The sequence below is a fragment of the Mytilus galloprovincialis genome, chromosome 3 (genome assembly GCF_965363235.1).
Source record: "Mytilus galloprovincialis chromosome 3, xbMytGall1.hap1.1, whole genome shotgun sequence".
Classification (NCBI taxonomy): Eukaryota; Metazoa; Mollusca; class Bivalvia; order Mytilida; family Mytilidae; genus Mytilus; species Mytilus galloprovincialis.
The window spans coordinates 83,819,983-83,835,391 of NC_134840.1; the positions used below are offsets into that span (position 1 = coordinate 83,819,983).

Sequence of the window (15,409 nt, forward strand, 5' to 3'; positions counted from 1 at the left end):
CCTGTTAAAAGAACTTTGTTGACATAATAATCCTTAATAATTTGCAACAACAGGCATTTGTTTAATAAAAAGAACTTTAAATTGATATCAAATATCTGCAAACATCTGCATTTATAATATCAATTTCGTTGTTTTAAACCCGTTGACAATTTGGTGTTTATTTTTATTCCGGTGAATAATAATCTGCCCAGCTCTGTGACCAGTTCCTTAGGTATTTATATTCAAAAGAATTAAGATAATCGGTATTTATTACCTTAAACAGTCCTCAATTTAAGTTTTGAAGTGTGCTCCAAATCTGATTACGAGGGATGATAAAAATATTTTAAACCAACACAATGACTGTATTATGTTTTTATTGTGTTACATGCTCAACTTGCAGACTTATGTCAAAGTAACCTACTTAGATAAAATTTTGACAAAAATGTACTTTGTATTCAATCACAATTTATTATCTGCCCCTTGTTATATTTTTTTCACAGTTATTGATGTCAAATTGGTTTTAACAATGAATATAATATGTAAAGTTATTAAATGATGAGATTGTGGTATAATTATTTGAATAATTTATATTTATGATTAACAAACAAATAGCACCTAAAGGAATTTGCAGTGATGTACATAATTCTTAAATTGTCATGAGAGACATTACAAGGGACATAATTCAATCCAATTGAATTCATTTAGCTAACTGTATGGGTTTTACAGGCACATATAACTGTTGCAGGGTTAACCAGTTTACGAAACTTAATTATATAATAGTTCTTGAAAAACTGGTCATTATCGTAATATATGGACTGCCCACAGGACAGTGGTATTGACTAAGATAGTGATAATGACTGAGCCGGAGGCGAGGTCATTATTGCTGTCGCAGTTAATACCACTGTCCTACGGGCAGTCCCTGTATCACGATAATGACCAGTTTTTCAAGAACTATTATGTTTATTTCATTGAGAAACCATGTTTTGGTAAATTCAAAATGCCTAAAGCAAACTCGAGAGTAGTTATACGATTTCTATGGCAAGAGTGAATACCAGTCGTAGTAGTACTGCCATTTTTTTAGTGCTATTTTTCAGTATATAAATACTTAATCAAGTTCTCTATAATTTTATAATTAACGAAAACATATAGTAAACAATTCAAAAACTTAAAATAATATTGAAAACAGGAAAATGTTTTATAAAAGGGACATCTCCATAAACAGAGAAACCACGCCTCAACGGTCATTATCAGACGAAAACCACGCCCCAACGGTCATTATCAGACGGAAACCACGCCCCACCGGTCATTATCATGTCAAAAGTTCGTTAACGACCGGTTTTCTGGTCCGTTTTGTTCTGTTAATTACCGATTGAATGTATTACTGAAGAATAATGAATGTCATGTGGCCTCTTTTTATCCAATAGGAGAAGTTTATACTTAACCGATATGAAATAATAATTATTTAGAACTATAAATGCAATGTCATAAGTTACCATGAACAACAGATTGTCTATTGTTGATTACAACTTCATTATTAAGAAATGAAAAACAATTTCTAATATTCATTGCTTAATATTGGAAATTATATACTTAAAACCGTGTTAAAAAGGCGTGTTTATAGCAGTTTTGAAGCTTGGTTAAAAAGGCAGAAAATTTAAACAGCTTTATGGTTCAAACTATTAATTATTAATTCAGCAGTCTATAAGTGGTAACTTGTTACAAGTACAATTATAAGTTCACAAGTACACCTGGGTAAGGGTCAAGGTCAGGTTTATATATAGTTTAATAAGATATTAGGTTTTGAAGTGCAAATAGATTTGACACTGTTAAATTTTCCCAATCACTGTGAATGAATGCATGTGTACAAGTTTTCTTGACTTATTTATATAAGTCTGATAATAAAGGACCTTTACAGGTGAAAAAAGTAGGAATTGGGTTCACAGCAAAGAATTGTTGAATTTAAGAAAATACGTAATTGGACTATAGTAAATTGCTTTCTAAAGATTGAGGTCAACCAGTGAGACATTAAACCACTTTTTGGGAAACCCTCCACCCCACAAAAAATGTAATTAAAATGTGACTGTCAAAGTTTGTAAATATATTTTTGAGACGTGCGCAATTCTGATTACTTATTTTTTTGCCCCTCACCAATTTTGTGTCCTTTTGTTGTGTTATATACAAGCAGGGGCATCATCTGTGTCCCATCAACACATTCCCCTTTTATTTCTTTAGATTTTGATTTGCTAAATTCGAGAGCCAATAAAGCTTGTTATTGTTTATAAGTAATTGACAATTCATATACTATATAAGTAATAGACAATTCATATACTATAAATGAAAAAAGTTTTGTGCACAAACAGGTCTATTTATAACCTCACCAAATGGGGAACTCCTACATTTTAAATTGGTTGCATGCAATTTGGTGCATCAAAACTTAATTCAAAAAAAGCATTTAGTCATTAAATAAATACTTTTATTTAATCGAACAGGAAAAGTATATTTAAAAAGAAATTTGAAGAACAGGATAGAGTTTGTTAATTAATAAAATCTTTTAAAATAACTCCTCATGTTCGTTAATTTAAATGTACCCTAACTTTAAAATATAATAAATTCAATATTATGATGAAATAAAGTTCTCGATCAGTTATTAAATCTGTAATAATATTACACAATATGTCAGTGTTACCTGCCAGGTAAAATACAGGTAACCCTGACAAATATTAACGGGGCTCACCTGCTGTGGAATTCCCAAAATTAAACATTTGTTTCAATTGTTCATTGTATAAAGCTTATTCGTACCCAGATAATGTAATAGTACTCAGCGATCTGACAGCTTTATCTGGGGACGTCTTAAAAGGTCGCACCTCTCTTTATCAGAAATATCCCCCTAATGTTCCGTGCAAATATGGCTAGAGAGACCAGGGTTTATCTGTGACGTGCGTAATCAATATTTTTGTCTTGTCATGTATTGTTCTGGCAAAAGACTGGCCTTTTCCAGGTTACTAGAAATAGAATATGTAGTCCATTAATTTATAACTTGGAATTACAAAAATGCTTCAATCTGTACTATTGAAAAATCAATATATTTTGACGTGGCAAGGTTACCTAAAATTACCTTAATTGGAACAAAATGACCTGACAGTCCTAGGAATTTCTTAAGATTAAAGCAAGAATACCAAGTTGAAAAAAACCATTGAAAGTCAAAAATTGTATTGAATTCTGGGTGATTCTGTTGACAAGATAAGATGGAATTCAGTTTTAAGATTTTGAAAACTTTTTTTTTTTAAATTTAAAGTATATGACAAAAAGTTTTGGATGATCACTATTAAGCGTTATCTTGCAAAAAAAAAGTCTCAACAAGTAAAATTACTAATACATATTATGATTTGTACTCAAATTATAAACTTTCAACTATATTTTTCAGTACATTGTAAGTATAGCACATGCACTGAAATTCCCAAATATTTGTTCATTTCATTTCCGGTAAAAGTTTATTGTAATGTAACCCTTTAAAGATTTGGATAGTTTTTAAAATATGAATAAGATTAAGTTTCCATGTTACAGTTTATAAAAATAATTGTCTTGTTTAAATGCAATTGTTTAAATTGGTCCAATATTGATTTTCAGAAGTACTTCTAATTGCATGTTTGATATCGTGACCTAACTCTTTTGGTGCGCTCATATCGACTCCCAACGTAACGTTAACATCTGTTATTGTTACCGCCCAACTTCTTAAATTTCTATTAAACTTAACAACTTTAACCTACTGCCCCCATGTTAAGGAGGCGTTAAGTTTTAAAAGTTAATAATTTTATTTGCTCATATTTAACATTTGCTGTCCATAAGATACAGTCTATGTAAACAAAACTTTTGTATACTAGAGAAACTATGCAGAGTATTCTGTATAAACATTGACCAATAAATTTACCTGTAAAAGGAAATCAAAATGGGTCAGCCAGGGGTATCTGTTTGGTCTTAGACTATTGATTTATGGATATTTGTTAGAGTGTGAGGAAATAAATTTTACCTTATTTTGGTTAAAACGGAATCTTTAATTTTACTGAATTTAAAATCAAATTTCACATAGACTTGCACGCGAAATTTTCCAAACAACACTTATATTATTTGTTAAGATGGTTGCAATTTAGCTGTGGAAAATTTAACTTTTTTGAAGTTCGTGATGAAAGAATGCAAGAAATAAAGAAAGAAATAACATCAACTTTTTCTTAATCCCCTAAAATGTATTCCAACATATGAATCAACCTTAATACTTTAGTTTGAAATTTCCAATTCTCAAAGTGTTTAGAAACAATATAACATAATAAGAAGATGTGGTATGATTGCCAATAAAACAACTACCCACCAAAATGTAAAGGAATTTTCTGTCATAGACTGCTTGTAAAGCACTCATCCAGTTTCAGTATCCCTTTGTCCAAAGATGCATAATTAATATCATGGAACTGTAAAGGATTGAAAGGGAGGGTCAGGGGTCCTGTTCCGCTTTATTCTAACTTCACCTGCTGAAATCCTGAACTAAAACAGAAATCTTACCTAAGCTTATATCATTGTGTTAGAAGAAAATTTTGTGGACTTTTTACTGTTAATGTTGACATTGATTTTGCTTTTATTTATCAACCAAATTTGAGTCTATGTACTCAGATATATTTGTTCACAGAACATTGAAATGTGTTGGTACGAGCTGGACATGGCATCCTATGGACACTTATTATTATAATAATAATAATAAATTCTTTATTTAAAGAGGGTAAACTCAGTTAGTTACAATAAACTAATCTTCCCTGAGGCCCTCACATACATTGTGAGGGCCTTGCTTTTATATATCTTGTTTTTATATATCTTGAATTTTAATACATTTCATAACATCTATTATTGCTCTGACATATTTGTTATTCAAAACTTGTTTTCTTTCTATTGCAGGTTCTTGTGGTCTGTCTAGTAGCTTAGATGACGAAGTGGGTTTCCCTGCTGATATTAAATTAGAAACGACCAATGACTGCATGCCAGATGAAGACAAAGACTTCAAAGTCTGCGTAGTTTGTGGAGAAAAAGCTAGTGGTTTTTACTTCGGGGCCTTAGTATGCTTGCCCTGCAAAGTAAGTTTTATAGGAGAAATTTATGAGTAGTGAATGGTAATATGAATTTGTAAGATGTAGTAAATGTGAGAAAAAAACCATCTAAAAGATTTTTAGAAAAAAAATGCAAAACTTTTTCCTGGAAAAAAATCTATTTTTAAATTCTCCTCCTCCTTCCGAAAATTACTGGAAAGAAAAAAATTAGCTTTGTTTTTGATATTTTTAATATTGTTACATTTTTATAAACACTGCTTCAAATCAGTTATGGTAAATCAAGTTAGAGTTCCCTAAATCAATTTTGCCTCACCTCAGCTATTTTGGTTTCCTATACAGCTACGCTGCTGTACTAATAATTTGGAAAGAAACTGGTGCCCTCTAAAGTTACTGTAAATTTTATGCTAATTTTAAAAGTGTGATTGCACTGAAATCTAAAAAACACAAATTTTGCATGCTGACTTAGAAGTTTGAATTTCAAGTTGTTTTTTTTGTATTTTTTGTATTTCGTGTCGCTATCTGCTCAAAGAGAATTAATTATTGATGAGAAAACCGACTGACGAACATTATCCGAAAGATCTCAAGTGGCTTTTGAAGTTCTTATTTCTCTATTTACTCGACTTCAACAGTAAACAAATATTTACATGTAGGCTAATGTCGATATTGAAATTTGACTTTTTAAAAGTTTTTGATGAAAGGAAAATTTTGTTATTTCATCATGCATGTGCAGTTTGCGTCTTTACTATCTCTGTCTAGTATTTATAAAAATTACAAGTTTAAGAATTTAATTCCAAAATACACATACTGCACATGCATTGGGAAATTTTAACAAAAACTTTGAAAAACGTTTATTGAAAAAGCTTAAGAGTAAACTAGACAACCCTCACAATTAATAAAACCCATGTCTTTTGAATTTTGTAAAGGTTTAAATCTTAGAAACTAAATAAAAGTGTTTGGGTTTAGGTTTTGTCGTCATCAAGACGATCACTAGGTTAACAACAGAGCGTAATGACTTCTCCACGGCAATATCACAATACTAACTTATCATACACGGCTTAACTATGCAAACCATACATTCACATATTAAATGTATCCCTGAACGTATGTAACATATCTAAAATTGATTACAAATTATTGAAAACATCCGAGACGATTTTATATCAGCGTTCACATTCCAGAGTATAAGTGTTATTTACTTAGATTGACCATGTTCAAGTTTATTCATATTATTACACTGGAGTATGTTTTGATTCTAAAAAAAAATTAAAAAATTGCAGACTTGAATGTTTAAACTTAAATTTTATGCATATCATTGAAGATTTGTCGTTGTTGGCTTTACATTCCAGTGACAACTGCTATGAGATTTTTATCCAGCTTTTTTTCAAAGAGTTTTATGAAAGCAATAGTTTGTTCAACCTTTGAAATCCAGGCTCAGTTGATGGAATTAATAAAACAATTTATTTCTTTAAAAATTTAATCGTTATCAAATGATTCTAAATATTGCATCAAAAATAATGCTTCATGATTTTTTAATGTAAAAATTTGCCATGTAAATTTGATTCTTAAAAGTTCTTCATCATATTCGGGGACCCCTTGAAATAAAAAATATCCACCATTTTAAATTATATAATTTAATAGAACACTTCAACAGTATGAGAAATAGTGCGAAGTAAACATAGCTAATTATGGTTTTAATTTCACTATTTCTATATAGACCCATAATTTTTTTTTTAGTTAAAATTTTTTTCATGTCTCTGATCCTAATCCCTCAATAAAGATCAAATTGAGGCAATATTTTCTTGAACCACAAATTAGTTGAAAAATATTGTACCCCCCCCCCCCCCTTTTATTCTCCCCTTTCACTTTACAGTAACTATAACAAGAGGTGATAATATGTCATGAGCCAAGTGGGTGTTTTGTAAGACAAGTTTTTCCCTTGAGAGTGGGTATAAATATAGAATAATTGTATAATGAACAAAACCAATATTAATCCTCAATAAATTCATGCTTGAAAATTATTATTCATATTAATTGTAAAACACACATTGTGAATCACCTAAGTATATCCATTTAAAATTTTGTCCTTGGTCTAAGACAAGTTCTGTCGCGTCTCCAAATCAATATAACATTTCATACTAGTTAACTATTGCGTTTTAAAATTGAATATTTTTCTATAAAAGACGACTTGAATACGTTGATTAGTATTGGAGCAAACATATACATACAAAGGGTTGAAGAATCTCCATACCACTATAGCTAAGGTTTTAAATTCTAATGGAAAATACTGACAGCTCGCTCAATAACTTTAATATACATCAAATATTAAACTTGCTTATAGATAAAAGGTCGTGTAATTTAAGAATAAATTATAATTAAAGCAGATAAATAACCTTGCGTTGAATGTTTAATTGAAAGTTGGATTTACCGTAGATTTTCTCTGCCGATAGACTTGTCCATAACACTCCTTTTGGTACAGTATTTTTGTACACAAAATGTTTTGGGGAATTGTGGTCTTTTATCTTTTGACATTAAACCATGGTGGACATTGAGGAGTGGCTCAAAAAACACCTCTTTTTATGTCCCAGTTATGGGCATTATGTTTTCTGGTCTGTGCTTTCGTTCCTTCGTTTGTCCCACCTCAGGTAAAAGTTTTTGGTCAAGCTAGTTTTTGATGAAGTTGAAGTCCAATCAACTTGAAACTTAGTACACATGTTCCCTATGATATGATCTTTTTAATTTTAATGCCAAATTGGAGTTTTTACTCCATTTTCATGGTCCACTGAACATAGAAAATGATAGTGCGGTTTGGGAATCTGTGTACTCATGACACTTCTTGTTCTGGATTATTTTTAATAATGCTTTAATGGGTGGCAGAACAAGGACTTTTAAAAACTAAAAAAGTGGAAAGTAGAAGTCCCTGCCATAAATTGGAGGGCTTGGCAATAGAATTTAGAGCCTTCTTTCCGTCAGGAAAAATGCTATTGCAAAAACAAAACCCTTTCCACATCTGACTATTTCATCATACAAACCCTCACTATCACAATTGACACATTTAATTGATGATGCCGTTATGACTTAAATGGAAATCAAAGTTGAAAACTTCCAAGAATTTGACCTACTGTTTTATGGAACTCTCGATTAAGTTGTTCTTAAATGCCACTGTTGTCATGTTTTCCGTAATTTGGTGGAAGAAAATTTTTATAGATTGAATTAATGAATCCATGATAAGTAATTTGCACACTTTGTAGTCGAACAACTAAGTCTTCAGTATGTATAAAAGCCATGTTAATGACAAATTTACATGCCAAGATATTGTTTGACATTAATCCATTTATTCGTACATGTATTGACTATTTCCTGCGCCATTTGCATTTCAAAGGATAATTGTTGTAATTATAAAAAAATTGTAATTTGTGAAAGAAAAAGTAAAAGATAAAAATATTTTTCTTACAGATTTTTTTTATTGTTTTCTAATAGTCATTAAAGATAGGAATTTTATATGTTATAAATGAAACAAATATACATTAACGAGACAGTCTGATGTTTTACATGTATTTATAGTTGAAAATGGGACAAAACATTTCACTAGTTTTTTGAAACCAAATCTAACTTTCTTACAAAATCGACAGAGGGGTTTACCTTCTTTTGGTTCTCATTAATATTCATATTTTGTTTTAAAAGGAAAGAAATATAAAACCTTTGAGAACTCCAAATTAGCAAAAATTGACAATAATTATTCATATTTTGACAATATAACATAGATTTCAGATTTTATGATATCCCCTTAGAGATAAAAAGTTTGGGAACCATATTTGTAAAATGTTCATAAGGAGCTTTAACCGCCAAATTTTATGAAAAAGTAATAATGAATTATAAAAAGATTGAATTTTATAAAATCAAGATAAAATAAAGTAAGGAAGTGAAATAAAATCGTGTGTTCACAACAACACAAGCCCTGTAAACAGGATATGGGGTTCAGTGCCATTTGGAACCATTTCTGTAGGTGTTAATTGTAATAATTATATGTTTTTTTTCAAATGCATACTTCTAGGAAAAATTATGCAGTTATTAATAAACCTTAAAAAGATTGTTCGATGAAAAAGAACAAAAGGACAAATAAACTAAAATAATAGAGTAAAATAAAATAAAAGATAAACAAATAAGTAAAACAATAAAATGAATAAAATAAAAGATAAACAAATAAATCTAACGCAATACTTGAAAATAAAAATTAGAATAACCACCCCGTTAACATGAAATGAGATTGATATGTGCGATATATAAACTTTTTCTTTTATTTTTGGGGACATAAAAAAGACTTAAAAAACTAAAAATAAACAAAGGATTGAAATGATCACCCCATTAACTTTTGAAAATGTTTATATGTAAAATAGAATTTAAAATATTTTTTTTTAAATTTAGAATTTTTTAAAGGACTGAAAGTGTATTGATAATGCTTATTTCTTTTATTGCGCATCAAATTTTTTTTCCGTCTCAGGTGGAGTGTTTGCATCGATCTTTTTGTGAAAGAGTTTTATAAAGAGGAATAGAAATAAACTGATCGTATCAGGCATGCTTTATATACCTGTTTACTTCAACTGCTGGAATTAATGGGCTGCTCTCATTGGCTTAATAGTCTCTGTATAGGGAAACACATTAAAAGAAAAACAAACAATTTGAAAAGGCCTTTTGAAAATTTAACATTTTACCATAGGGAGTTCAATAGTTTTCTTATGTCCCGCTCTCTGTAGTTGTTTTGTTAAATAATATTTACATATTTTCACATCAAAAAATAGCAAATTGAATTTTTCTAAGGAAACTTTTAGATACAATGTGTAATCTTGATGGCATAAAGAAAATCTTAAACTAAATATTGATCAGAAAAGTACAAATTTTGTCATAACTACTTAAGAAATATTATTAGATGTATGATTTAATATTTTTCTATAATTAATAAGTGATATATAGTTCTGTTGTATTGTGTTTCCAGCGTTGTTGTCAATAGGAGTTTTATACAAGGAGGTTTTCTCTTATTGTAATTTTGAACAAGGAAATAAAAAACAAATACTAGTAAAAAATGGATTTTTTATTCTTTCAAAAGACTCTAATGGAAATTTTTATGCAAATTTCATTTTATATTTATTTTTTTTTATTTTGAAGAGAATTTGCTGTTAATGAATAGATAGCTTGAAAACTCATAAAACTTGAGTCAACAAATTGAAGTAGTAGCATTGCTTTGGAGCATGGTGGACCACACAAAATTGACTAATTTATTTATTATCGATTTTATGATTGGTTTTGTTATTGTAACATGCCCAATTTTAATATTATTTTTTGACCAATCCTGTCCTATAGTATTAATGAATGGGTGTTTTTATAATGGCCCTGTTATATGTCCAAGGTCTGTAATAATGGTCGAGGAAGTCTGTAATGGCCCGAGGCAACGCCGAGGGCTATTACAGACATCCGAGGCCATTATTACTGACCGAGGACATATTGCAGGGCCATTATAAAAACACCCATTTCTTAATACATTTATTAACCAACTAAACAAAAGTGTATGTGTTGCTGCTAACTTGATGTACTGTCTTACTCTTTTAATGACAGTTTAGTTTGAACAAAATAATTTGTACTTCACCATTATAAAGCTTTAAATATACCAAATATCCAAGATATTAAGTTGAAAGAGATATGTGTTAAAAACAGGATGAACAGTGATCCCTTTATATGGTTCTTTAATTTTGGTTGCTGGTTACTAAATTAAATAAAATACAAAAAGGTATTATACTCTTTACAACTTAGTTTTATTAACTTTATTAAAAACCCTAACAGGGTTTAATACAGACAAACTGGGCATTAATACAGGGCCATTACAGAAAAACAGGGCCATTACAGAAAAAACAGGGCCATTACAGAAAAACAGGGCCATTACAGAAATATGTAATTTTTAATAAACAGTCACTTTTGGCAATAATGTACTTAGTTGGTTAATAAAGTTTCATAATCAATGTCCAAATCAGTGTCTTAGCAATATCAAGTATGTAAAGAAATTATATTCATTCTTTCCTCTTTTTTTTTGCAGAGCTTTTACATTAGATGTACAAAAGATGGAGAGCCAACTTTTACTTGTCAGTGTAATGGGAATTGTGATATTGCCAAACAAGGAAGAATCCGATGCCAGTATTGTCGCTATCAACGTTGCCTCATGGCGGGAATGTGCCGCAAAGGTAACTATACATATAACTACTTGGCTTGGCTTGGTTCAGTCAAAAAAGAGTTGATGAAAGATACCAAAAGAAGAATCAAAACTCATAAGTCACAGAGAGATACAGACAAATTCATGGCAAAAAAAGAAAAAAAAGATGAAAAAACAAACAACAGTCTACAAAATACTATATAAAAAGCTATAGACTTTGTAACACTAACCTGGGGTGATCCACAGTTCTTATTCATGACTAGGTGAAAATTTGGTTCACTAGGACCATTTACTGTCCTTATGTTTCTAAAACATTGTCTGTATTACTTTTTATAATCGCTGTCTGGGGGTGAAAGAAGCTAAAACAATTTTGTCATTAATATGGTACTCACTGTCAAAATACTAGTTTTCCCGATTTTGGATTCGAGATAAACAGATTCTCATATTCTTTAAATTTATTCATTAAAATCTAATACCATAAAAGGTCAGGAATTTGTTTCAAATATATTTCACTATGTATCCATGTAATATATTTAAAATGCAACCTAAATCTTAGTACAATTACGGTACATTGAATTAACATACAATTTAACCCCTACAGGAATTAAGGTTTGGCAGGTTTAAGGTTCTTATAAATGTAAATTTTGTCTAGTTAGATTATTAAAAGTAATTATGTTAACGAATAAGGAAGCTTAAATGCTAGTTTTAGAATTTTTATAAGGTTGTAGTCTATTTTTAAGGTACAACTGTAGAAAAGTTCAGAAATGTAGAACTCTTTTTATTTCAACAAGAATTAATTTATTGGCAAAGTAACTATATCATTATTTAAGCAAGAATGGTTTTCTATGACTCATTAAATCAAATTATAAATTAAATGAAAATATTTGTACTGTAATAATTTTTAAATTACATTTACTTATGAGTGTATTACAAAATGTACATACTAATTGTTCATACATTTTTAAGTTCACCTTTGAAGCGAAAAACTTAATAGAACTGAAGAAAAGTGCTTATATATCATGGTATTAAATCACCTTTAAATAAGTTGAGACTAAACCTTTTCTCCAAATATAAATAAATACCGGGTAATGCATGGCAAAAAAAATATTTAATGAAGGAAATTCATGCCATGTGTACATGTGTACTTTTTATGTTAGATACTAGAGTCAAATATAGCTTCTTTTTTTAAGTTAAGTGTTTCATTAACTCACATACAACATAGAGTCATTAAAAGGCATGGTTATGGAGCTTAGGGTGGTTTTCCAAAGGGCATAGTATTATACAAATATAGCCTTTGTATGAGGTCGATACAAGGATATATTGACCTGAAAGAAGTATATTGACTGAGGACGAAGTCCGAGGTCGATATACTTCTTTGGGTCGATATATCCTGTATTGACCTCATACAAAGGCTATATTTGTTATATTATTAATTTCCGACCATGTTTGTATCAAAATCGTCATTTAGGTTTGTTGGAACTTTATATATATTACATTGTCTCCTTGACAATAACAACATATTAGTTGTTATTTCATTTACTTTTTTTGGGGGACATTTTATGTATTTGAAGATTTTTTTTCGTCAAATAATTGATCACAGATATCATTTGTTTCAAAACGTTAAACAATATCCTGAAATTTATTACATGACGTCACAAAGTATATCGGTTTTTAGATATTCTAAAAATAACCGTGCAATATGCTTTTTGCCGGTCAATATGCGTTTTGCTATCCGCCGTTTTCTCTCTACCTTTGAAAATATAGTTTAACATGTGACTATCCCTAAACGAGTCAAATTTGTTAAAATATACGAATTAATAATATTATATTATATTATACACATAGTAATATTTGCTATCTGCTGTCTATGTTTTGTATATACATGTTTACCTTTTGTTTTTTTCAGAAAAGCCAGAAACCGTCCAGCCAGCTGAAGGGCAAGTGTTATGTAAAGTATGTGGTGATATCGCCAACGGAATCCATTTTGGAGTGAACACATGTGAAGGTTGCAAGGTGAATGTTTTGTTCTTTTGAACTTTTGCCTGTAGTACACATATTTTCAAAATTGAGAAAGATGAAGTCAAATCTAATAAATATAATCATTATTAGAATTCTATAGTTTTATATTTTATTATGGGAGACTTAATTTTTTGTCAATATTGTGGATAAAGGTTAAAAGTAAAATTAAATTATTCAACAAAATAAAAGTTTCCCTTACACTGTGCAGAAATTGTTAAAACACTAACCTATAGTTGTTAGTTTCTGTGTCATTTGGTCTCTTGTGGAGAGTTGTCTCATTGGCGATCATACCACATCTTCTTTTTTATATTAAAACCAAAAAATGACACATATGAAAATAAGTGTATATGCTGGACAATGAGACTAATATACACCAAAGACATCAGAGAACAACTTCATTTCACTGTACAGCTTTAAAATGACAAAAACTCATTTCATATTATAGGCTATAAATTGAATGACCGAAATGGAAAATGAATTGACTTTTAGTTAAAAAAAACAGTCGACCAAATGTTACTCTCAAATGAGTAAAATTGAGAATGGTAATAGGTAATGTGTCAAAGAGACAACAATCATACCAAAGTGCAGAAAACAGCCAAAGGCCACCAATTAGTCTTCAACACTGCAAGAAAATCCTGTACCCATAGTGTATTGAAAGATAACCTTAAAATTAGTTCTTACCTTCTTTTTTTTTTTTTAAAGTGGCACATACAAGTTGCGTTTAAATGCAAATGATCAATCAATCTTTTTTTTTATAAATAAATATAGATTAGAATCCATAGGTATAAGAAAAATTAACAGCATTTCTTTCTATTCAGGAATAATCAGACTTGTAATAATTAATATACATATATGCTCTCTTCTTATAAGGTTTAAATTAATTACAGAAATTTTTCCGAAGAGGACTTGTGGAAAACCAGGGATATAATTGTAAGGGAGAGAAATCTTGTCAGATCAACCCAAGGAACAGAAACAATTGCCGTTATTGTCGTTACCAGAAATGTATCAGCGCTGGAATGTCGAGAGAAGGTATAGTAACTCTATCTAAAATATGCTCAATATGTAGGAGGGGAGATAAGTCAATGCATTCAATATTTCAACTTCAAAAAGATCTGGCAATTACCAGAGAAGGGGAGATAAGTCAATGCATTCAATATTTCAACTTCAAAAAGATCTGTCAATAGCAGAGAAGGGGGAATAAGTCAAATAGATAACTATTCCTTTTAAAGTGTTTTTACTAAAAGTGTATTTGAGATAAAAGTTTTTGAAAATATTGGTAAAATATGTTCTGTATGTTCTTTACCCAGTTCTGTATTTTTATTGTGCTTTTTGGTGGATTAAAAGTTTGTTGGTTTTGGTTTTAATTTTATATCAAGGGGATTCATTTTTGTGGTTTCCAATATGTGAATGTACTATTCCGTAAAGGTTAAAATTTCATTGGAGTTTAAATTTTGCAAACATAATCTATCAACAAAGTAAACAAAATTAAAACCTGAACGAAAATTAATCTGCATTTAAAAAACTAATTTATGTAGATTTAATGTGTATGAGCAAATTTAAGGGAAGCTATCAAATAACTACATTTAAGGTGATTCGTTGATTCAGGATATTTTTATATAATCATGGATACTTGATACTTTGTCTTGACTAATAAAATTAGGGGTTAATCTATTACACACAAGATCAATAAAATTATTAGCTCACCTGGCCCGAAGGGCCAAGTGAGCTTTTCTCATCAATTGGCGTCCAATAAAATAGTACATAGGGTAAAATGCAGTTTTTGGCTAAAATCTCAGAAACCAAAGCATTTAAAGCAAATCTGATGAGATTAATTTGTTCGTTAGGTCCAAGTCTATCTGCCCTGAAAATTTCAGACCAATCAGGCATCCTGTTGTTGGGTTGCTGCCCCAGAATTGGTAATTTTCAGAAAATTTTGCAGCTTTTGGTTATTATCTTGATTATTATTATAGATACAGATAAACTGTAAACAGCAATAATGTACAGCAAAGTAAGATTTACAAATAAGTCAACATGATCAAAATGGTCAGTTGACCCTTTAAGGAGTTATTGCCCTTTATAGTCAATTTTAAGAATTTTCATAAATTTTGTAAATTTTGTAAATTTTTAT

General features: G+C 29.8%; 1 protein-coding gene across 3 annotated transcripts in view; it reads left to right on the top strand.

The window, feature by feature from the left end:
* LOC143069171 (uncharacterized) overlaps nucleotides 1–15,409 on the top strand; it is a 57,965-nt gene that overhangs the window by 29,599 nt on the left and 12,957 nt on the right. For all 3 annotated transcript variants that reach the window (XM_076243663.1, XM_076243662.1, XM_076243664.1), the window contains 4 exons: nucleotides 4,918–5,093; nucleotides 11,149–11,293; nucleotides 13,169–13,275; nucleotides 14,169–14,310. In XM_076243663.1, coding sequence (XP_076099778.1) covers nucleotides 4,918–5,093; nucleotides 11,149–11,293; nucleotides 13,169–13,275; nucleotides 14,169–14,310 — 570 coding nt within the window. The remainder of the gene's footprint in view (nucleotides 1–4,917; nucleotides 5,094–11,148; nucleotides 11,294–13,168; nucleotides 13,276–14,168; nucleotides 14,311–15,409) is intronic.